This window comes from Physcomitrium patens, chromosome 17 (genome assembly GCF_059467195.1).
Source record: "Physcomitrium patens ecotype Gransden chromosome 17, ASM5946719v1, whole genome shotgun sequence".
Taxonomy (NCBI): domain Eukaryota; kingdom Viridiplantae; phylum Streptophyta; class Bryopsida; order Funariales; family Funariaceae; genus Physcomitrium; species Physcomitrium patens.
The window spans coordinates 13,029,263-13,050,487 of NC_143426.1; the positions used below are offsets into that span (position 1 = coordinate 13,029,263).

The following is a 21,225-nucleotide window of genomic DNA, read 5'->3' on the forward strand; positions in this document are numbered from 1 at the left end:
TGAAGATAGCACCATGAATTTGGGTAGAGATGTTGATGACAATGTGCATGATATTCACCTCGCTTTTTCAATTCTAAGTAGCATCTATTGTCCACAATCTTATGCACAAATATTTCAAGCACTACCAAATTGGTTTCTTGTTCTGTTCATAGTAAGGTTCCAGATCAAGCTGTAAAATTTTGATCTCATTGTGAAACTAATTGAACCAGACAAGGTTGTTTGATAAAATAATGAGTTCTACCAGTTTGAATAAGCAGTTGATAAATGCAATTATGGAAAATATTATCTGTGAAAAGACGTGTATGCAAATAGATAAATAGACAAATAGACAGCATCTGAAAGCAAGAGTATTCACTGTAAACTGCAAAAAGAAGTGAAGAATTTGACTGTTATCACTAAAGCTGAGGCACCCCAAGACGAACATTGTATTTATATACCTTTAATATTATTTCATACGCAGTAGAACATATGTCATAAAGAATTCCAGACTTAGGTATATATCCTTCAATCTTACCAAATCCAATATAAATATATGTCTACGCATGTGAGGTATTCAAATGATATTTATGGATTGACACTCCTGAAGCATCCAGATTCATACAAGCTACGTTCATAGTAAACGTTAGTTCATCCACAAAAGAAGAAAAAAATTGATTCACAAATATCCACAAAGTTCCAAATTTTGAGCGGGTTTCAAGTTATCAGTTGTATGGCACAATAGCACAATGAGGGGTGTCACCAATCCACCATTTTGACGCTCTGCTGAGCGACCCTAAGCAGCGCATTGATCTCAATATTGACATGAGAAAGAGCTTATTCATGACAAGTACAACCGATTGGAAAAAGGTTACTGTCCACCTTGATCCGCTTTGAATGGTACCAAGGAGCTGGGAAGATAGCATTTGCTACCATTGCTAGTCTGTGTTAAATAAAACGGCTGCTGGTAAAGAGGAGCTAAATTTGGAGCTCTGCAAAGATCACAGCCATGCATGGAAACAAGGGCAACAGTAGTCACTCGATATAAAATTATCTACACTATTTGTACAAAGTAGGTTTCAAAAAGATCGCAGACGTTCAGTAGTTCAACTCAACTGTGTTCTGATTTCATGACTGCAGTCGTGTTTGCACAAAGATATGATGATTACCAATGATGCAGCCCTTAATCTCCTGAGAGGCTTTGAAATGTTGTTCAAGGAAAAATCCAAGGGCGGCAAGACGCTGGCATACTTGTTCTCGATATAGAGAATCAAAAGAAAGACTTTGGGTGCTATAATCAATGACTTCGCGCACCATAGCTGCACCAGCTTCTTCACTTCCCTCATTTACTGATATCTTCTCGCTGAAGTTTGCAAAAGCCAAAGTCCTCACCGTCCCATCAAATTTGTTGACATCAATACGGTATGGAGTGCCTCGTGTCTCAGAGGCCGAAGTCACACCCAATCCAATAGCTAATTCAGCTTGCAGTACTGTCAAATCATTATCAACTAGACTCGTTGTGTGAAGGACGAAGCTTACCCCTGGAGACAAGAGCTCCTGAACAATGACAGCCATGGAGGCTGCCTTTTGAGGCACTCCAGCCATTCGCCGACTCAAGACTGCCCTTCTAGTGTACAAGGAAGACCAAACTTGAGCCAAGGCTTTACCAAAAGTTTCAGGCTGTGAAAGTCGAACATTTGGTATTGACTCCTACAAACCCGATCCCGACATTCCTGCTAGATCTCCAACATTTGTACTTGATCGCACGATAAGCCTGGCAGATTTGAGAAACCCTCCTGAGGCGAGTCCTTCCAGAACTGCCTCCGAAATCTTCTGCTTAGCAACCAGAGATCGCAAATCATTGCACACATTGTCCAACTCTGCACCTTCTAGAGGAGTAGCCTCAAGCTTTTCAACGAGTTCATGGAACTTTTCCAAGGAGGCACTGCTTTCGAGAGCGTCCTCCATTGCTCCAAATGGAATAACCTTACCTCTGGGTACACAAACCGTTGCAGGCACACCCCGATCGTCGCGTACTGTTTTTGTCTGATCACTCAACACAGCTAGCACATGGCACCCAACTGCTTTCGAGCCAGAATTTTCAGCTGTAGCTTCTAAGTTGTCAAGTACCGCCCCAACTGGGCTTCGGACATTGATGACAAGTGAAGGAGGTGGTGTTGTATGACTGCCCCCATCAAATTCAAGCCTGCGGCCTTGATCTCTTCCCCGCCAAAGGCCTTCTTAACCAGCAGGATGACAGGACCACTGTCGGAAGATGGCAAAGAACCTGGAACAATTTTATCTACTTCAATGAGCCGACCTACAGCTCTTCCTGTCATAATGACATCAAAACCATCCTCTCCAACAGTTATTCGAATAGCCTTGAGAAGTCGTAAAAATAACTTTTCAACTTGAAACATCACACTTGCTCGTACCTCAGCTTCTGCATAATTTCTTACGGTGTTTCCTGAAATGCGAAAAGCCTTGCCCAGTCTGCCCACATAGCCGGGGTAGACTTGTAACACTGTGCCAGTGTAGGTCTCAGCGAATCGACGTGCACGCCCTATGGGTGCCTTCAATCTAAGTGCCCATGTCTTCGTGTCTTTGGTCTCAAATGTGGAGATAACCGTTGGCGATGACCACGCAAGTAGCTCGCTTTTAATCGCAAGACATTCTGCGTTGTGCATACCTGACAAACCCAGCTGCTGAACACCCAAGGCGAGGCCTGTCAATGAGGGTGTCCATTGCTCTACTTTTCCATTCCCAACTTCTTCTACAAGCCATTCAGCTCCTCCTGCACTTTCCTACATATTCACCAACCTGCTGAGCAAAGCAAACGAGTAATTTTCTAACTCAATCTCTGACAGGCACTATTTCTGTCGCAAGGTTACGGATTCGTTAGAATCTTCATTTCGAATACCGCTGTCAAGCGCCTTGACAATTGTCGCAAGTAAGTTGGTCAATGCATGCATCGTATCTAAAAACGTCTTTATGATATTTGCACCACTTGCCTTCTCCAAACTGTCCTTTTTCCAAAGAAAATGATCAATAATTGCCTGGGTGTCCTCGTCAATAAATGGGCGCAATCCTTCCAGCTGTTCCGTCAAGCTTTCAGCGTTGAAGAAATCTTTGAGCTCCGCGTAAAAGGTTTTGAGCTCCTTCACAAATTCTTCACTGTAATCTCCTGGCGTTTCGGTCACCGTCGCGAGTAATGCCTCTGCAGCCACTAAATCAATCGGTTCTGCACTTCTATGCAACTCATTCTGTAATTTATGCTTGATTTCCTTTATCAGGACTTGCGGGATATAGTTACGATGCACAATGTCCCATATTCTAGTCAGAAGAACAGAGGGTGTATATTCTGCCTTGAAACCAGGCAGCAAGAATGAATTTTTTGGACTAAAAGGAGCTCTCTCAAGCTTGAACTACTATCAACAGTAACCTGTTCAAACTCTACAAAGATCCTTCTCGGAATTTCAGCGTGCTGGTTAGGCCTGTAATGTTGACCGACCTCGTCGGAATTAATTTCCCTGGTGCTGATCCATTTCAGGTACACCGCAACATGAGTAAGCGACTTTAGCCATTCTTTCTTTCCAGGCTCACCAGTTACAAGAGCACGTACCACCTCCAACTTCTCCCACCAATTCTTCGCGTTTTTATCACCTTCTACTGTTTGTAGGGCCACGCCATCCAAACCAGTAGTATCCCACATCCCTGTCCCTTCCTTTCTATCGTTTCCAGCGCTTCCCTGCCATCGATGTACAAAAAAAGTGGAAACCTCCAAGAAAACCTCCTCCAGCTGACTACTCGTGACTTCAGGAGCTTGGGCTTGCTCCTGTTTACTTTCTTCACGCACACCTACCAGTTCATTAACTACTGGCTCTCCCTGCAACTGAAGCTCCTCATGTGTGCAATCCCAGTGCGTGATAACCTCAAATTCACCCTCATTTGGCACGTTTAGGACGCAGTTCGGACCTCCTTCCCAAACTGCATCACCACTATGGGTCACGATGACGTGCTTATACACAATCGTCTCCTGAGGATTGGCTTCTAACTCTACCACCCACCCGGACTCTGTCCATTGCATAGGTGCCCTCTCCTGCCATGCCCAGTACACGGCGAAGAACCCAAAATTGCGTGCGTCTCACCAAAAGGCACCTGATGATCAATCAACAATCGCACTTTCACCCTTTTCTCACTCCTCACCGTCAAAATCGCCCTGCGTTGAACAGCTATCGCCCTCCGACCATCAATTGCCACACATTGCGCATACCCCACCTTCCTCAACCCCTCGAAACCACTGCCCACAAGTCCCAACCCACGATGCACTAAGTTTTGAGCGGAAGCCATGACTCCTCACACCCAACACTCAACGACGACAGTTCAGTACACCACAGCACTCTCCCCTTCTCGAAGACTTCATCACCGCTCAGCTTGCTCACTCATTTACACTACACACAATCTCCGGCTTCAATCTCTGTTCCATTCCAGAGTCTTTCAGAAACCCGATCAAAATGGTCGTAATTGGTTGGGAGCGACCATCTAAAGTCGACACTGATTGTCATCTTCTACAATTGAGCCTCGAAAGTGTCATAGATGCCAGTTTCCCTATCCACAGCAGCCGGGAAGGCCACACATCTCGCGGATAAACTAATGACACCGCTCCGGGTGGCAATGTTAGAAGACTTCGACTACCATACATATTCTGCACACGATTGCGATGCCACATCCGCACAGTGTTCGCATCTACGTGATGCAAGACCAGGCGATTGTCAATCATCCAGACCTTTTGTTTTTCAAGCAAATTTTCTTCTCAAGTAAAGTAGCTTCTGAATTGACCTTAAACGCCATTAACTACATATCGAACCGCCCACTGTTTGTAATTGGAGCGGGACCTCAGCTGTTTTGCGAAAGTTACAATGTCTCCTCTACGATGCAGACACAGGAATGAGAATAGTTACTGGTAATTCTTCAGAAACGTTACACCGCTTTTAACCGAGTTAGGGCTTGTCAAAATGGGGTTTCAACAAACCATTTGTCCATATTCTTTAGCCCTGAGTTTCTGAATTTCAAGCGAAGAAAACTTCCAACAAGCTTTAATTGTGATTACATCCTGAACTTCTGCGAGACGAGGAGGAATAGAATTACGAAAAAATCATTGAGCTAATTAGGTACAGAATCAAGTCTGCTGAAATAACGAATCTAGTCGGTCAAGTTCTCCTAGGTGCAAACCGGCAAAGCAAATGAGATTGGTATGTGACAACGGGAAACCCTGCACAGACAGAAGCTTTGCCAAATACTAGACTGGTCAAAATGAAATCTGTAGCCAATCCATATTCTTGCTCAAGGTGACCGTTCCTGAATGCCGGAAACAATATAGTTGCAGTGGATGAAGCGAAGTTGTTATCATCACTTTAGAAAATGATGACTTTGCAATGACTACATTTTGAATATGTATACTAGGTGATGCCACTGTAAACAAAGTAATGACATAAAAAGATAGCAAACTAACATGTCACGTCTTGACCTGAAAATCATCGCGACTCTGATCAACTACTATATGGAAGGACAGTCTCCACACAATCTAGTTATTAATGTCAATATTACCAGTATACAAAAATTGGCACTCGGATACGAATACGCCACATCTACGCAGGGCCAAATCAAAATGCAGGCAGTGTCTAATTCTCTGCGTTGAGCCAGTTCAACCCTTCCAACATGAGGTCTCTAATTATTTGCTAACCACCTCCCTGCCCCATACCGAATAAAATTAAACATATTGTAACATCTAAAAAATACCTTAAAAACGTCGCGGGTTTTACAAAATTAATAAAACTTCTCCTCTTGATGCGTTTCAATGACACAATCTGATGTCGGATACGAGGCGCACATGAGAGCGAATCCAGCTTGCAATTGTGCCTCGTCAAGAAAGGACTGCTCATCCTGATTCAGAGATCCCGATTTCAAGAGTCCGACACAGGTGGAGCAAGCTCCCGAACGACAACTGTGGGGTAACAAGACGCCTTCTCTTTCAGCTGCATCCAAAATGCACTCATCTTTGGAGACATGCACCACCCGCTCCGCTTCGGGAGTGATCAACGTCACCTGCAAAATACAGCATCAAGTAGTCAGGTCAATGGTCACCTAATTCTTGGACAACAAAAGGTTAATGGGGCGTTATCAACCATCCGCCATGGTCACAGGCCAGTTACATAAGTCAGTGTGCATTCAATCTATTACTTGTGTTTCCATAACGGCGCCCGTGACAACAAGATGAGATGCCATGGCCACAGTCGCAAATAAAGCCCCAAGAAGCTTTCATCGGCACATGAACAGACAAAGCAAAATACTGAACCATAACTAGTGACCTGCTCCTATCAGAAGAGTCCAGATAAACAGAGGCACGGCTACATTGTAATTGGAGCGAAGCAGACAGAGCACGGGATAAGTACAATCAACTTACCTGATACGCAGCTGCGATGACTCTTCCGCTCACATGAAGAGCATTGATTCGGAAACTCCTTCTTAAAATGAGTTGCGACGATGACATCGCATCAGGAAACGACAACACTGACGCTGAAGCAGCCGTCCTGCTTGGCATGGAAATCGGTCCCAACGCTACAGCTGCCATGTTCTAAAACGAAAAACAATAAATCAATAAATAAATAAATAAATAAAAACTCTAATCAAGAGCGAAGAAACTCTCAGCAAATGCTCAATGATACTCACAATAAATTCAGCTCAGAGAAATAAATATTCAGTCGAATGTTGCCAAAGAAAGAGAACCGGGGACGACGGTTTAGGCAGCAGTGCAGGAGTCGGGAGGAGATGATTGACAATATTGATGTCACGACAATCAAAGGCGCAGGTTCAAATACTCGGAGATGGCGAAGTGCAGGAAAGGGGAGGGCTAGCGATGCGCAGTCAGCACGTGAAAAAACGTCGACAATATCGAACAGAGCCCGAAGAAGGTTCTAGGCTCTGCCTGATTGTGCCCTCCCTATGTCGACGCACACACGCTGAATTTTCGATGGAACCCACGAGATGAGTTCTGTTCCCCCGTTGGGGTCATATTCACACTAGAGCTGTGGCCATGGGTCATAGAATGGGTTAAACCGCGGTCCTTCTCAGATTCTCTGCCCATTTCCATGCCCCCGAGCGATTACACGTAACATTGTATTTATTTGAATTTAAATGATTTTTTGCGTTCCGCACAACCATGTTTTTCGACGTTCTGAAAATGTGGAAATATTGATAATGTAGGGTTAAGATATTTTTTTTGAAAAATGTGTTCTTCTTAAATGAATATTAGTACACAGATTGAGGATATTGTCCTTGCTGGTGGAATTTTTTGTTATTCATTTGCACTTGAATTAAAAAGAAAAATCATAAATTCAAAAGAAAAATAATAAAAAATAAAAATATGTACACTGTAATTAATATTTTTTATTTTACAATATTGCATTTAAATAAATAATGTTTTCTTGTATGCATGATGAAAAATGTAGCACCTGAGCAATAGTAGAAGTTAAATAAACTTATTCTTGGTACATGCATAAATGTAGGTATCATCCAAAGAAATTGTATTTCTTTTCTTTTTACTTTTTTTATTTTATTATTGCTGTTGTTGTTGTTATAATTCCAACCTGTTGGCACTAAGTATCCAAAATCTTGAGGAATAATAATAATAATAATAATAATTTAAAAGTCAAAAAATATAAAAATATAAAAATTAAATTAAATTAAAAAACAAAAAGAGCCCTCTTATTGGTCAAACATTTTATTTTACTTTTCTAATATAAATTTCTTCACAAGAATTGCATGAAGAGTATGAGATTATTATTTGAAATTTAACAAATCTATCCTTTTATCAACTAAAACTTGAGTAGAATTGATAAAAATAAATAATTAAAAAATATATAAAATCTAATTAAATTAATTATTATAAATATAAGTTATTTTGTAATTAATAATAGATGGTAAAGAATGATAATACATATATGTATTGATAATAAGAAAAATGTAATACATATGCCTAAAATATGTTGAAATATCAAGAATATTTGTGTATTCTTGATAATAGCAAATCTATGCTTCACTTTTGTGAAAATATTAAATCTATTCTTAAGCTTCATAAGCTATTACAAATATTTTTTTTTTAAATATGATTCAGACCCAACCTACTTCTCATGAAGACATTGAAGGGTCCTCTTTTATTATTTTAATCCAAAAGTTGCTTCTCTTACTTAAGGTGGGGTTGCTTCTAGCCAATCAAATTTGGATTTGTACTCATCTAATATTTTCTTTGCCTTGTTTGTTTATTTATTTATGTAGGACTTAGGGTTTTTTAAAACATAACAACCTTCTCACATGCTAATCAATATTGCTCTTACTTTACTTCTTCTATTACATGCATGGTTAATCAATTCAACTATGGACAAAGAAAAAATATGGAATATGAATCAATTCCTATATAAGATGGTGTATAAGGAGTTAGAAATACAACTACTATATGGATTGATGACACTATTTCCAAGATAAGAGATAAAAAAATTAGAGCAAAAGATGAGGGCTCATCTTTGTCACAAGCTCAAGCTAGAGATCACCCAACACACTACAAAATAGTTGCATTGTTCTTAGGACAGATTAAAAGGAGTAACTTTGTCCTTACAAGGGCAAGTTGAAGAAATGATCAAAGGTTTAAATATTAAAAATTAAACATATGCAAGTGATTAACCTGAAAACAAATGAATTGCATATTGAATTGTTCTTTGTTGAGCTCATTCAATCTCAAAGACTCTATTGGACTTCTAATGCTTATCATTGTGAGCTATACCAGAAGGTTGTTGAATACATATGAAAACTTGTAGAGATAAATCAAGACTTAGAAACTGCACATATCACAATATTATAATTATCCATGCGTACAAAATAAATAATCAAAATGCATTAGAAGCTTAAAATGAATATGTTAATAATTACCCTAAACGCTAAGTTTTAAGACTTTTGATTGAGATTTCATTGCTAGAATCTTTGATTTTAATTCAAATTCTTTGATACATGATGACTCAAATTCCACTTTTGTGCTCTTACTTGAATATTCATAGTTTGATTGCTATGTATCCTCAAATAATAAACCTTTTATCTAACGTGAATTCATCAATCTTTTTATTTTAGTATGTTCCTTGTCAAGTAGAGTTTTAAGGATTTCCAATAACTTTGATGAACTTTGATACAAAAGATGTTGCTTTCTTATCTAGTTTTTGCAAAAATAGCTTAAGTCACAAAAAAACTTGCAGATTTGTATGGATAACCTACAATTCATAGGCTTATGGAAATTGTAATCTTTGATCCTTGGACTTGTCAATTGAAAATCTTTAAATGTGGGCTTATAAACATAGTCTAATTTGAACAATGAAATAAATCTAGAAGTGCTTAACATAAATATAGATTAGACAATGGAGTAGGTCAATGACATGAATTAATGTCAAGGACATGAATGTCAAAGAAAGAAAATCCTCAATACACTCTTCTATACTAAATCTGAAAGAAGTGTATAAATGAATCTAACTTGTGATCTTAGAGTTGGATAGCTTTGGGATTGAAGTTCAATTACAAGTTGTACTTCATTGATAAAACCTCAAAACTTATATCTTGTGCCATCAAACTTCTGAAATAAGGCAATTCTTGGTTCTCTAGTACAGGAAGGATGTTCCACTGTAGGAGAGGGGACATGATTGGATACACATGTTGAAGCAACTCCAATCATATCTATATAATTACTTCTTGCAATTCATGTTGCTCTTTGTGGTGGTAAATTGAGCTGATGCATTGCAAGCATTAACTCCCTCAATTGCTTTTGCATTTGTACCATTGCACTCTTTATTTGAAGAAGCTCTATCATGATAATACTTAGAAAATAAGTATCTAATATTGCTTAAGATAAGCAAAAGAAGAGACTTGAGAACAAAGAAGATACTAAAAATAATATTAGTTTAAAAGAAGGTAATCCGTAACTTGTAATATGCTTATGTTTTATCAAGAAAAATCGGTAATCCACTCATAATCAAGAAAAGACAAAGCTCTAATATTGTAAGTATACTCTTGTCAATTTGTCAAAGACATGAATTAGAAGAATATGCATAAACTTAAAAAAATTGTGTTAAAAAAAAAGTGACAAAATAGTAATAAAATAGTATGTATATTAAAAGAAAATTTGAATGGCTATTGCTAAAAAATAAGAAAACTAAAGACTCTTAAATCTACACTAGAAGCAAGAAAAGAATTGACAAGAGTAAAGATGACTTCACTCTTATCTCTATAGATACTAATTAACTAGGAGCTACATAACGATGTTCTACAAGACCTCTAATATGTGTTGACTTTGCATGACATATGTTCTAGCTTATAAGGCAAGTTTTCTATGTGTGGACCACATAATTAACTCGTTCTTCAAGCTACCAATATGTGTGGCACATGGCCAACTTGTTGACCATGTTTCAAATCTAAAAAATCAATTATAGATACCTATAAAGATAAAATAGCATCTATAAAGCTTCTAAAAAGCTTCTATAGAAGATATTATGGAATTAACCTAATTTTACCTATTTTTATCTAATCATATAGATAATTATTGATTTATGTATGTATATTCATGATAATCACATGATATTATATAACAACATTTTAAATCTAAAATTAGTTTTTTTAAATATTATTTATTATTCAATTGGAATATATCTTATTTACAACAATCTAATTTTTCAAATTTTTCCACTAGAAAATAAAAATTAGTTAATATATAAAATAATTCATTCAATAAGAGCCTAAATTTCAATCCATTATTGGCACAAGTCATTAAGTAGTCAAATCTTTTGTCACATGTTCAATTTTCTTGTACAAATTAGTACATTGGTTTCTACTCAACAAGTATTTTATTTTCAATAAAATCCTAAATGTTCTATTATAGACTTTAGATCTTTTTTTAAATAATTCTACAAATATCTTATATATTTTATTTTTAAAATATTTTTTTATAGTACTTAAAGATCTTGACATAATAAGGCTATATAAATTGCTCTAAATCATGAACATATGTATTGCTTTAATTTATTTAAAAAATATCCTATAATAAATTATAAAAAAAACATTCAAATTCTATCTTTTCAATACTTATAGATAAGTATATATTATATATTTTTTGGTATTTTAAGAATATTTATCAAACACTCTTTTAAAATCATTGTTCTACAAAACCATACAATTTTTGTCCTACAATTTGAATTTATAATTCAAAAACTAATCCATTAATCTTAAATAATTCTAAAAATAGTTATTAATTTATTTACATATTTTAATAATTATATTTTAATCTAAAAATTTAATATAAATATAACTATTTTTAGTTCTTAAATCTTAAATGACTTCTATCTAAAATAATATAAGTTCTACCAATAGATCTTAATTGATAGAGTTGTGAATAATATAGATTTTATTTATTTAAATATAGAAATATTATTATTAAAAAAATTAATAATTTTTTTATTATTAGAATTTAGAAATATTTATGAAATATAAGAGTCTTATTAGAAAAAAACTATAAAAATAGAGTCTTAATAAGTCTTGAAGGTTATTATCTTAGTTGGTTTAATATTTTTGCTTATTGTTGAATATAAAGGATTATTTATTAAGACCAAAGTCTACATTGGTCTTCTATTTATATATATTACTTATTAAAAACCTCTAAATATTAATTAATAGTTAAAATAAGCATAAAAAGAATTTCATGTCTTTTTAATTATTTATATTTGAAATAGGATTTTTAGTTGATCTAAATTTATTTTATTAATTTATAAAATCACAAAAATAAAAAATATAGATTTAATTTGATATTAATATTATAAAAAAATTAGAATTTATAGGAATTTTTAGAGAAAATTTCAAGATTTTGGAAAAATTGAGTTTTAATACATTGGAAGTTATTGTGAAGAAATGAAGCAAGATTTGAAGGCCATACAAGGTTTTTTGACTATTTGTATATTTTTAAATACCATGATGGAGTCAAAAATACAAAAAATATTAGTTTTACTAATAAAAAATATGAAGACTAGCAACTAGTCTAGTTCTTGTAAAAAAGAAGGTATACAAGTTCCATATGGATTGTAATACCTTCAATGTAGTTAGGAGGATAAGTCTAAGGACTTGTGGCCTCTTTTAGTAATCCAAATATATTACATGTGAGTCTTAGAAAGGCTGTTAGGGACATAGTTCTTAGAACCTTCTACAGACAAGTTTCTAAAACTTTCTAGAGACAAGCTTCTAGAACCTTCTAGAAGCAAGTCTCTGGAACCTTCTAGAAGCTTCTTAGTTGGTAGAAGATGTTAGGGACATAGTCCTTAGAACCTTCTAGAAATAAGTTTCTAGAACCTTCTAGAAGCAAGTCTCTGGAACCTTCTAGAAGCTTCTTAGTTAGTAGAAGTTGCTTGAAAAGCTTCCTAAATAGGAGTATATATTGGAATCGAGGCTGAAGAGTTCTTCAGTCTCAACAACACATCTCTTAGAGCTCTAGCTCACCTCTTTGGTGTTGTTCTTGTATTCATCTGATTAATCTAGTTTTTGTCAGTTCTTCTTGAACTTCTTGGTAGATATCAAGTCTGTATTCAGTGTCCGTGACAGTTTGTCGAGACTTCACTCACCTCAGATATCAGAGCTAGTTTCTTCTTTGTTAGAGTGTGGATTACCCCTCTGCTTGGAAGTGTACTAGCACTTTAGAGGTTGTGGATTACCCTCCTCTAAACTGATACTTCTTTTGTTACAATATTGGAGTCTTATTCTTCTTGGAGAGAGTGGATTATCCCTTTTCTTGAAGCTCTTAAGGCATTTTAGAGGTTACGGAATATCCTCCTCTAAACCAATATTGTCTTCTTGTAGAGTCATTTCTGTCCTTCTCTTAGAATGGTCGGGGGCCAAGATATTAGTATGACGAAAAGTTCAGAGTCCAAGTTAGATGCTATCATGAATGCCCTCGCTACGTTATCGCAAAGAATTGCAGAGATTGAAGGAGTCGTGGCAAGGCTTCATAATGATGGAGCATCTGGGATGGCACAATCTAGGTTGCACGAGCCTCAAACTTCTACACTTGGAGAAGCAGCTTTACCTCAGGTTCGACAAGCACCGCTGGTTCTACAACATAAGGAATCCCGAGTTAGCCTTCCGAACAAGTTCGATGGTACACGTTCCAAGTTTCGAGGATTCGTCAACCAAATCAGGTTGATAACAGTTTTACAGCCCGAACACTATTCAACAGAGGAGTCACGTGTTGGGCTTGTTGGAACCTTACTTACAGGACAAGCTTTATCATGGTTTGTTCCTTTGTTCGAGAAACGATCGTCCATATTAAACAACTTTGAAACCTTTTTGGAGGCATTTGCGGAAGCATTTGGTGAACACGACAAGGTTCGATGGGCTACAACAAAGATCTGGTCACTACGACAAGGGATGCGTTCTACATCAGTCTATGCATCGAACTTCAGGTAATTAGCATGCGACATCAATTGAGACGAAGAAGCGTTGATAAGTCAATTCTATTGGGGTTTAAGGAACAATGTGAAGGATTTGCTGTTAACTCTTTCTGATCCGCAAACGCTCAATGAAGCTATTAGCCAAGCTGTGAAGTGCGATAATCGCCTATTCCAACGTCGCCAAGACCAACGTTCAAGACAACATACGGTTTGCCACATTCCAACTATGTCGGCAAGCAGCGTGAATTCACATTCAGAGGTAGAAGACATGCAAATTGATGCGGTACGTGTCAAATCTCTTACTCTAGAAGAAAAAAAGCGGCGTATGGAGGAAGGTCTATGCTTGTATTGCGCTGAAGAAGGCCACAAAGTTGGAAACTGCCCCAAGAAGCAAAATCAACGTATTATCAAGACTAGGGGCACGTTTATTCAGGAAAACGAGGATGTTCAACCACAATAGGAATCGTGCGGCTGGACAGTGAAATATCACAACAACATCCAGGTTCCTTTCTTTCCACTCAACCTGCCCTTTGTTTTACAATCCCTTTGCTTATTGGCCCTCAGAAACTGAGAATCTTAGCATTATTAGATTCAGGAGCATCTGCTTATTTTTTAGACGAAGAATTTGTAAAGCGTCATAAGATCCCTTTAGTACAAAAATCCAAACCTGTCCACGTTGAGGTCATAGATGGACGACCTTTATTGTCTGGTAGTGTCACCTATGAATCAGAACGTATAGAAGTAATGTTTAAAGACCATAGTAGTCATATTATTTTCAATATTATTAGAACCCCATCAAATCCTATTATTCTTGGTCTTTCCTGGGTGAAAAAGCATAACCCATCCATAGATTGGAAGTTGCGGAAGATGACCTTTCCCACAAAACCACCCAAGAGCAAGCCTAGTAGAAAACCCCGAATAGAGAAATCCTTATTTATTGGAGCAAGAGCGTTTATAAGATTGTCCAAGAGAGGCACACCGTTTGTCATTTATGCGGCTCCAACTACCGGGGAGAAGATCTCGACAGCAAGTATACCGGAGCAATATAAGGATTTTAAAGACGTGTTTCAAAAGAAAAATGCCGACATGCTACCGGAACACCGACCATATGATTGCGCCATAGACTTACAAGAAGGAGCACAACCGCCTTTTGGCCCAATCTACAATCTATCACAGATGGAGTTGGCAGAGTTGCGGAAGTATATCGACAAGAATCTAGCCAAGAACTTCATCCGTCATTCAAAATCGTCAACTGGAGCACCCATCTTATTTGTGAAGAAGAAAGATGGCTCGTTGCAGATGTGCGTGGACTATCGAGGCCTCAACAAGGTAACAAAGAAGAATCGTTACCCGTTATCCTTGATTTCTGGTCTCTTAGAACAACTTGGACGTGCAAGGATCTTTACAAAAATTGATCTAAGGGGAGCTTATAACCTCGTACAAATCAAGGAAGGAGATGAGTGGAAGACAGCGTTCCGTACAAGGTATGGCTATTTTGAATGTAATGTCATGCCCTTTGGTCTTACCAATGCTCCAGCGGTCTTTCAACATATGATGAATGATATTTTCTGAGAGTACCTTGACGATTTTGTTGTCATCTATTTGGATGATATTTTGATATTCTCCAAAAATGAGGAAAAGCATGAAAAACATGTTCGTTTGGTATTGGAGAAACTACACGAGCGAGGATTATATGCCAAGTAAGAGAAGTGTTTATTTCATCAAATAGAGATGGAGTTTCTGGGATTCATTGCGACTACGGAAGGCTTGAAGATGGACCTCAAGAAGGTGGAAGCAATCGTGTCCTGGGAGGTTCCGAAGACGGTTAAAGACGTACAATGCTTTCTTGGTTTTGCCAACTCCTATCGGATCTTTATCAAGAATTACTCTCAAGTTGCTGCTCCTCTCACTCGATTGACATGCAAGGATAAGCTGAAATGAGGACCTCTAGCAGAGAAGGCATTTCAAAACCTGAAGACTGCATTTACTACGGCTCCAATCTTGGTACATCCAGACTTTACAAAGGCCTTCTATTTAGCAACTGATGCTTCGGATTTTGCTTTGGGAGCTGTACTTTCACAAATGGAAGAAGACAAGAAGCTCCATCCGGTTGCATTCTATTCTCGAAAGTTCTCTGCTGTTGAAATCAATTATGAGATCCACGATAAGGAACTTCTTGCTATAGTGGATTCTTTCCAAGAATGGCGTCACTTTCTTGAAGGAGCTGCACATCCAGTGACCGTATATACAGATCACAAGAATTTGGAGTATTTCATGTCGGCTCGAGTTCTAAATCGACGTCAAGCTCGATGGAGTATGTTGCTATTTAGGTTCGATTTTATTATCACTTATCGACGTGAAAAGCAGCAAAGACTATCTAATGCCTTATCGAGGAGATCGTATCTTGTACCAAAGGCTGGAGAAGCAGCGTTTGATCAACAATGTATGACATTGTAGAAGCGAGAGCAATTTCAACTTTGCGCTACTATTATGCCAATTGTTGCTGACTTCCTGAATCAGGTACGTGCCGTAACCATTGAAGATTCAGTAGCCATTGATATTAAGCAGCGTGCCAATGACGATAAGTTCAAGGTGGAGGGAGATCTTTTATACTTTGAAGAGCGATTGTATATCCCAAAAGGACTAGCACGACTCCGAGTTCTTCAATCTCCCCACGATTTTCCAGCTGCGGGACATTTTGGATTCAACAAAACCTTGGAGCTTATTTCTCGAGATTTTTGGTGGCCCCAAATGTGGAAGGATGTGAAAGATTTTGTCCTCTCCTGCGACATCTCTTCAAGATCCAAGAATCCTCGGCATCGCCTTTATGGACTCCTACAGCCATTGCCGATTTCACGTCGACCATGGTCTTCAATTTCCATGGACTTCATCATGGACCTGCCATCATCGAACTCATTTGACAGCATCTTTGTCGTGGTAGATCGGCTTACAAAAATGGCACATTTTGTGCCTTGCAAGAAGACATCGTCCAGTGAAGTGTCAACAAGGCTCTTTCTCGATAATGTGTATCGATATCATGGACTAGTAGATGATATCGTATCAGATCGAGAAACCCAGTTCGTATCAAAGTTTTGGAGATCTCTCTTTGAGATACTGAAGGTGGATATCAAGCTTTCTTTGGCTTTTCATCCTCAAACTGACAGTCAAACGGAACGGATGAACCAAGTCTTAGAACAATACTTACGATGCAGCATCAACTATCAGCAAGACGATTGGACCACATATCTGCCCCTAGCCGAGTTTGCATATAATAACACCCTCCATGCGTCGACTCAATATACACCATTCTTTTCCAACTATGGGTATCATCCAAAGCTTGATTTATTGAGTCCATCAACAAATAACAATCCAGCAGTTGAAGGATTTGTGAAACAACTTTCAGAGCTTCAAAATACGTTGAAGCTTCAATTATAATCCGCTCAAAAATCCTACAAGGCGTGTGCAGATAGATTTCAGAATCAAGTACCTACTTTCAAAATTGGAGATAAAGCATGGCTTCTTCGACGAAATATCAAGACCAAGCGACCATGTGATAAGTTGGACTATCGAAGATTGGGACCATTTATCATCCAGAAGAAAATCAATCCAATGGCGTACCGTCTGGAATTACCAGTTTCTATGAAGGTACATCCAGTCTTTCATGTTTCTTTGTTGGAGCCTTATCGAGAGTCATCTTTTTCTGGAAGAGTGCAATGTCCGCCACGTAGTATTGAGATCAAGAACCACGAGGAATATGAGGTTGAAAAGATGCTGGACTCTCGACAAAGGTGGGGCAAGTTGGAGTATCTTGTTCATTGGTGCGGCTACGACATTAATGAGCGAACGTGAGAGCCAGCTGAAAATCTCACCAATGCGCCGCAAAAGGTAGAGAAGTTTCATCAACAACATCCTCATAAACCTAAGCCGGTTCGACAATAGCTTCTTTCTGAAGCTTGCTCACCTAAGAATATAAGAAAGGGGGAGAGCACTACCAAAATTCGTAGTTGATGTAGTTATTTTCTCCAAGATAAAATAGAATTTTTTCAGTAGCCATAGTTTGGTCTTCCGATATGGATAGCCAAGAGATAGATACTATGCCAGTCAGATTATCTCAACCAACTAGTTCACGAAGGTGACCCCGAGATGAAGAACCACCTGTACCACGACGACGACGGAGGATACCAAGTAACCGATCACTGGTGATTGTATTTGAGTCCGAGCTTGCTTACGATGGTCAACCAGAAGGCATATTTGTAGGACAATTTCACAATGAAGACACGGAAGTTCATGCTTGGTCAGAAGTTGAAGGAGTGGGCCACTACTGTTGGCTTCAAGGACCGATGAACCACTTACCTCGTGAACAACAGTTGGAGTTCATAGCAGACGTTATGCGACAGATCTTCATTTTCTTGCGTTGGTACTGATTGACAACATTGCTTCTCAGAGACCTCGAAGCTAAAGGAGGGGGTGATGTTAGGGACATAGTCCTTAGAACCTTCTAGAGACAAGTTTCTAGAACCTTCTAGAGACAAGCTTCTAGAACCTTCTAGAAGCAAGTCTCTGGAACCTTCTAGAAGCTTCTTAGTTGGTAGAAGATGTTAGGGACATAGTCCTTAGAACCTTCTAGAAATAAGTTTCTAGAACCTTCTAGAAGCAAGTCTCTGGAACCTTCTAGAAGCTTCCTAGTTGGTAGAAGTTGCTTGAGAAGGTTCCTAAATAGGAGTATATATTAGAATCGAGGCTAAAGAGTTCTTCAGTCTCGACAACACATCTCTTGGAGCTCTAGCTCACCTCTTTGGTGTTGTTCTTGTATTCATCTGATTAATCTAGTTCTTGCAAGTTCTTCTTGAACTTCTTGGTAGATATTAAGTCTGTATTCTTCGTTCGTGATAAAGGCTCGAATCTTTGATTTATAAGGAAGTTATTTTTGAAGTAAAATATTTTCACTTATCTTTTCATATATTTATTTGCTATCTTTACATCTTCATAAATTATTTTTAACTCAAATTTGTATATTTTTTATATTATTAGAAAAAAAATTATCTTTCTAAAAATAGATTTTATATTTTATTCTTATATTTTTTACTAGATAAAAATTTTAGTGAATAGACTATGACTAAGTTTAAAGGTGTGTAATTGCTTGATTTCATTTATTTCATTTTTTTTGTATTTGTTCTTCTTTTGTTCTTATTACATGCTTCCTTCACTTCATACCACCAATCACAAGTAACTCTTAATTGAAATTTATCCTCACAAAAATCTATCTCACAAACTTTGATGTATAAATAAAATAATCTTTCAATTGCAAACATGCTTCAAGAAATTTATAATGACAAGTCAAAATCATAACATGAAGTTCTTTAAATCTATCTACAGACTTTAAATTGAATATAAAAGCCGACTCAAGCTATAAAAAATATCCAACCAAAATTATATCTTTTGTATAACTAATCAACTAAAATAAAAGTTATTGTTGTAAATTTTTATAAGAATAACTTTTAACTATTCTATATTCTTTCCAATTTTAATGTTTCATCAATCATATTATAAATAGAACTTATTTTTCCATTTCGTTCAATTTTACATGCATTTCTACATATTTCTTTTATATTAAATTTAAACTTATAAATTTCATATAATATATATACTAAATAAAACAAAAATATGTACATTTATTAGATTTAGTAATATTCATCACATTGATTCATTATTAAATTTTTATAATTTTTAATTAATTATACATATAAAAAAATATGAATAATATAGATAATAAAAGTATCACTTTCTACACCAATTTAAAATTCTTTATATATCTATATCTATATTTATTTCTATACATTATTCAACCATTAAAATAAAAACTCATTCTCCTACTAAAGAATACAAATGCTTCTACAACAAAGAATTGCATCTACAACTAATTAAGTATTCTAAAACCAATAATTTATAACTTATAAATAATTATATAACCTAATATTAGATATATTTAAAATAAAAAATTCAAATTCTTTATTTTAATCATAAAATCAATATTATATATTAAATTACTTTGTATTTCATTAATATATATATAAGTATAGATGTTATTAAATATATTATAAAATATATTAAAGTATAATTTTAAAAATCTTATAAAATAAAAATAATGATTTTTTTAAATACTATAAATAAAGATTTTTAATCTAGTATAAAAATTTCTATTTTATAAAAATATTTAATTAAACTTTACTTTCATTTAACTTCTACTTGAAAAGTAAGTCTATTTGCTTTTAATAAAAAAAGCTTTCATTTCATAATCAATACAATATATTTTTAATTTACTATTAATATAACAACTTAATATAATAAAAAAAATAAAAATAAAAAACACTTCAAAATAATAGCCACTCAACTTTACAAAAACTAATCTCATGTACATATTCTTTTGCTACAATCCATCCAATTGACCACACTCTTACCAAAATATTCCTTAGTTCAACTCAATTGAAACAATTACTTATTTTTTGGACAAATTTGGTAAAATATAACAACCTTTGTTGAGTACTTTGGTGATGTTGTTACTTGCTTCAACAACAATAAAGTATAAATTTCAATTTAGCAATTATTCTACAACTCAAGAAACCATGTGTCAATACAATTCAAGCCAAGACACTAATCCATATGTAAAGAAGTTAAAGATGCAAGCTTTTTCAATTCATTTAGCAATGATATTAACCTTAAACACTTCTTCATAATAAAAGTAGTCAAAGATGTGAAGTTACCTAATTCATTTGGCAAAGATGTCAAACTTAAACCTTCATTTATATCAAAGTAGTTAAAAATGTGAAGTTGCCTAATTCATCAGGCAATGATATCAAGCTTGAGTACCTTCTCATTTATAAAGTAGTCAAAGATATAATCTTTTCTAATTCATTTGGCAATGATGTCAAGCTTAAGTCTTGACTTAAATATAAAAAAATCAAAGATGCAAGGTTGTCTAATTCATTAAGCAATGATGTGAAATTTAAATACCTTCTCATTTATAAGGAAGTTAAAGATGTAACTTTTTGAATTTATTTAGCAATGATGTTAAGCTTAAGTATTTATTTTAATCAAAAAAAGTCAAAGATGTGAGGTTGCCTAATTCATTTGGTAATGATATCAAGCTTGAATAATTTCTCATACAAAAAATAGTCAAAGATGTGAGATTATTTAATTTATTTAAAAGTGATGTCAAACTTGAATACCTTTCTATTTATAAGGTAGTCAAAGATGTGAGGTTGGCCAATTCAATTGGCAATGATATCAAACTTGAGTACCAACTCATACCAAAGGTAGTTAAAATAAAAAGACTTCCTCTTGATATTAATAATGTATTTAATTTTATACAATATCTTAGATTAAGTACCTTCAAAGAAGTCACATACTTTATTTTATTTGATAGTATAGTTAAGTTTGAATATCTTTCTAAGTCAAATTCTAATAAAGTAGCAATTTTAAAGAATAAATTTGAAAAATTTTCTATAAAATAACATCTTTTCAATTACAAGACATTTAAATCTTTATTTTTTTTTTCAAACACCTTTGTCAAGTAGCATTTGCAATGCTATATTTGTTAATTCTTTTGGTAAATAATTTCTATATAGAATGACTAGTAGAAAAATATTTTAAACTATGAAAATGATTTACTAATACAAAAAATATACTTAGTATCTTTATAATAATACTTGATGTAAAATCACTAACATTA

At 35.8% G+C, this 21,225-nt stretch overlaps 2 protein-coding genes across 3 annotated transcripts; both read right to left on the reverse strand.

Annotated features, from left to right (window-relative positions):
- Positions 1–1,686: 1,686 nt before the first annotated feature.
- LOC112294290 (phosphoglucan, water dikinase, chloroplastic) lies at positions 1,687–4,326 on the reverse strand. Its single transcript, XM_090243898.1, has 5 exons — positions 4,159–4,326; positions 3,419–4,075; positions 2,868–3,239; positions 2,183–2,780; positions 1,687–2,057 (listed from the first exon to the last, which is right to left on the reverse strand). The coding sequence occupies exons 1-5, from the start codon at positions 4,324–4,326 to the stop codon at positions 1,687–1,689; spliced, it is 2,166 nt and encodes a 721-aa protein (XP_090100024.1).
- A 1,204-nt stretch (positions 4,327–5,530) lies between these two features.
- On the reverse strand, positions 5,531–6,981 carry LOC112294802 (uncharacterized). 2 transcript variants are annotated; one of them, XM_024545647.3, is made up of 3 exons: positions 6,706–6,981; positions 6,440–6,610; positions 5,531–6,081 (listed from the first exon to the last, which is right to left on the reverse strand). In XM_024545647.3, the coding sequence occupies exons 2-3, from the start codon at positions 6,605–6,607 to the stop codon at positions 5,803–5,805; spliced, it is 447 nt and encodes a 148-aa protein (XP_024401415.1). In that variant the 5' UTR covers positions 6,608–6,610; positions 6,706–6,981; the 3' UTR covers positions 5,531–5,802. The 2 variants fall into 2 exon arrangements, with proteins under 2 accessions (XP_024401415.1, XP_024401416.1); XM_024545648.3 differs by having other exon boundaries at positions 6,763–6,973.
- Positions 6,982–21,225: the final 14,244 nt, after the last annotated feature.

Excerpts from the sequence above, each read along its gene's own strand:
- LOC112294290 (XM_090243898.1), bottom strand. The coding sequence starts at position 4,326 with ATGGCTTCCGCTCAAAACTTAGTGCATCGTGGGTTGGGACTTGTGGGC. Across the intron at positions 3,240-3,418 it reads TCTTTGTAGAGTTTGAACAG|AATGAGTTGCATAGAAGTGC; the intron begins GTTACTGTTGAT and ends CATAAATTACAG. Across the intron at positions 2,058-2,182 it reads GGAAGAGATCAAGGCCGCAG|TTGGGTGCCATGTGCTAGCT; the intron begins GCTTGAATTTGA and ends GCTCGAAAGCAG.
- LOC112294802 (XM_024545647.3), bottom strand. The coding sequence starts at position 6,607 with ATGGCAGCTGTAGCGTTGGGACCGATTTCCATGCCAAGCAGGACGGCT. Across the intron at positions 6,082-6,439 it reads TCATCGCAGCTGCGTATCAG|GTGACGTTGATCACTCCCGA; the intron begins GTAAGTTGATTG and ends TGTATTTTGCAG.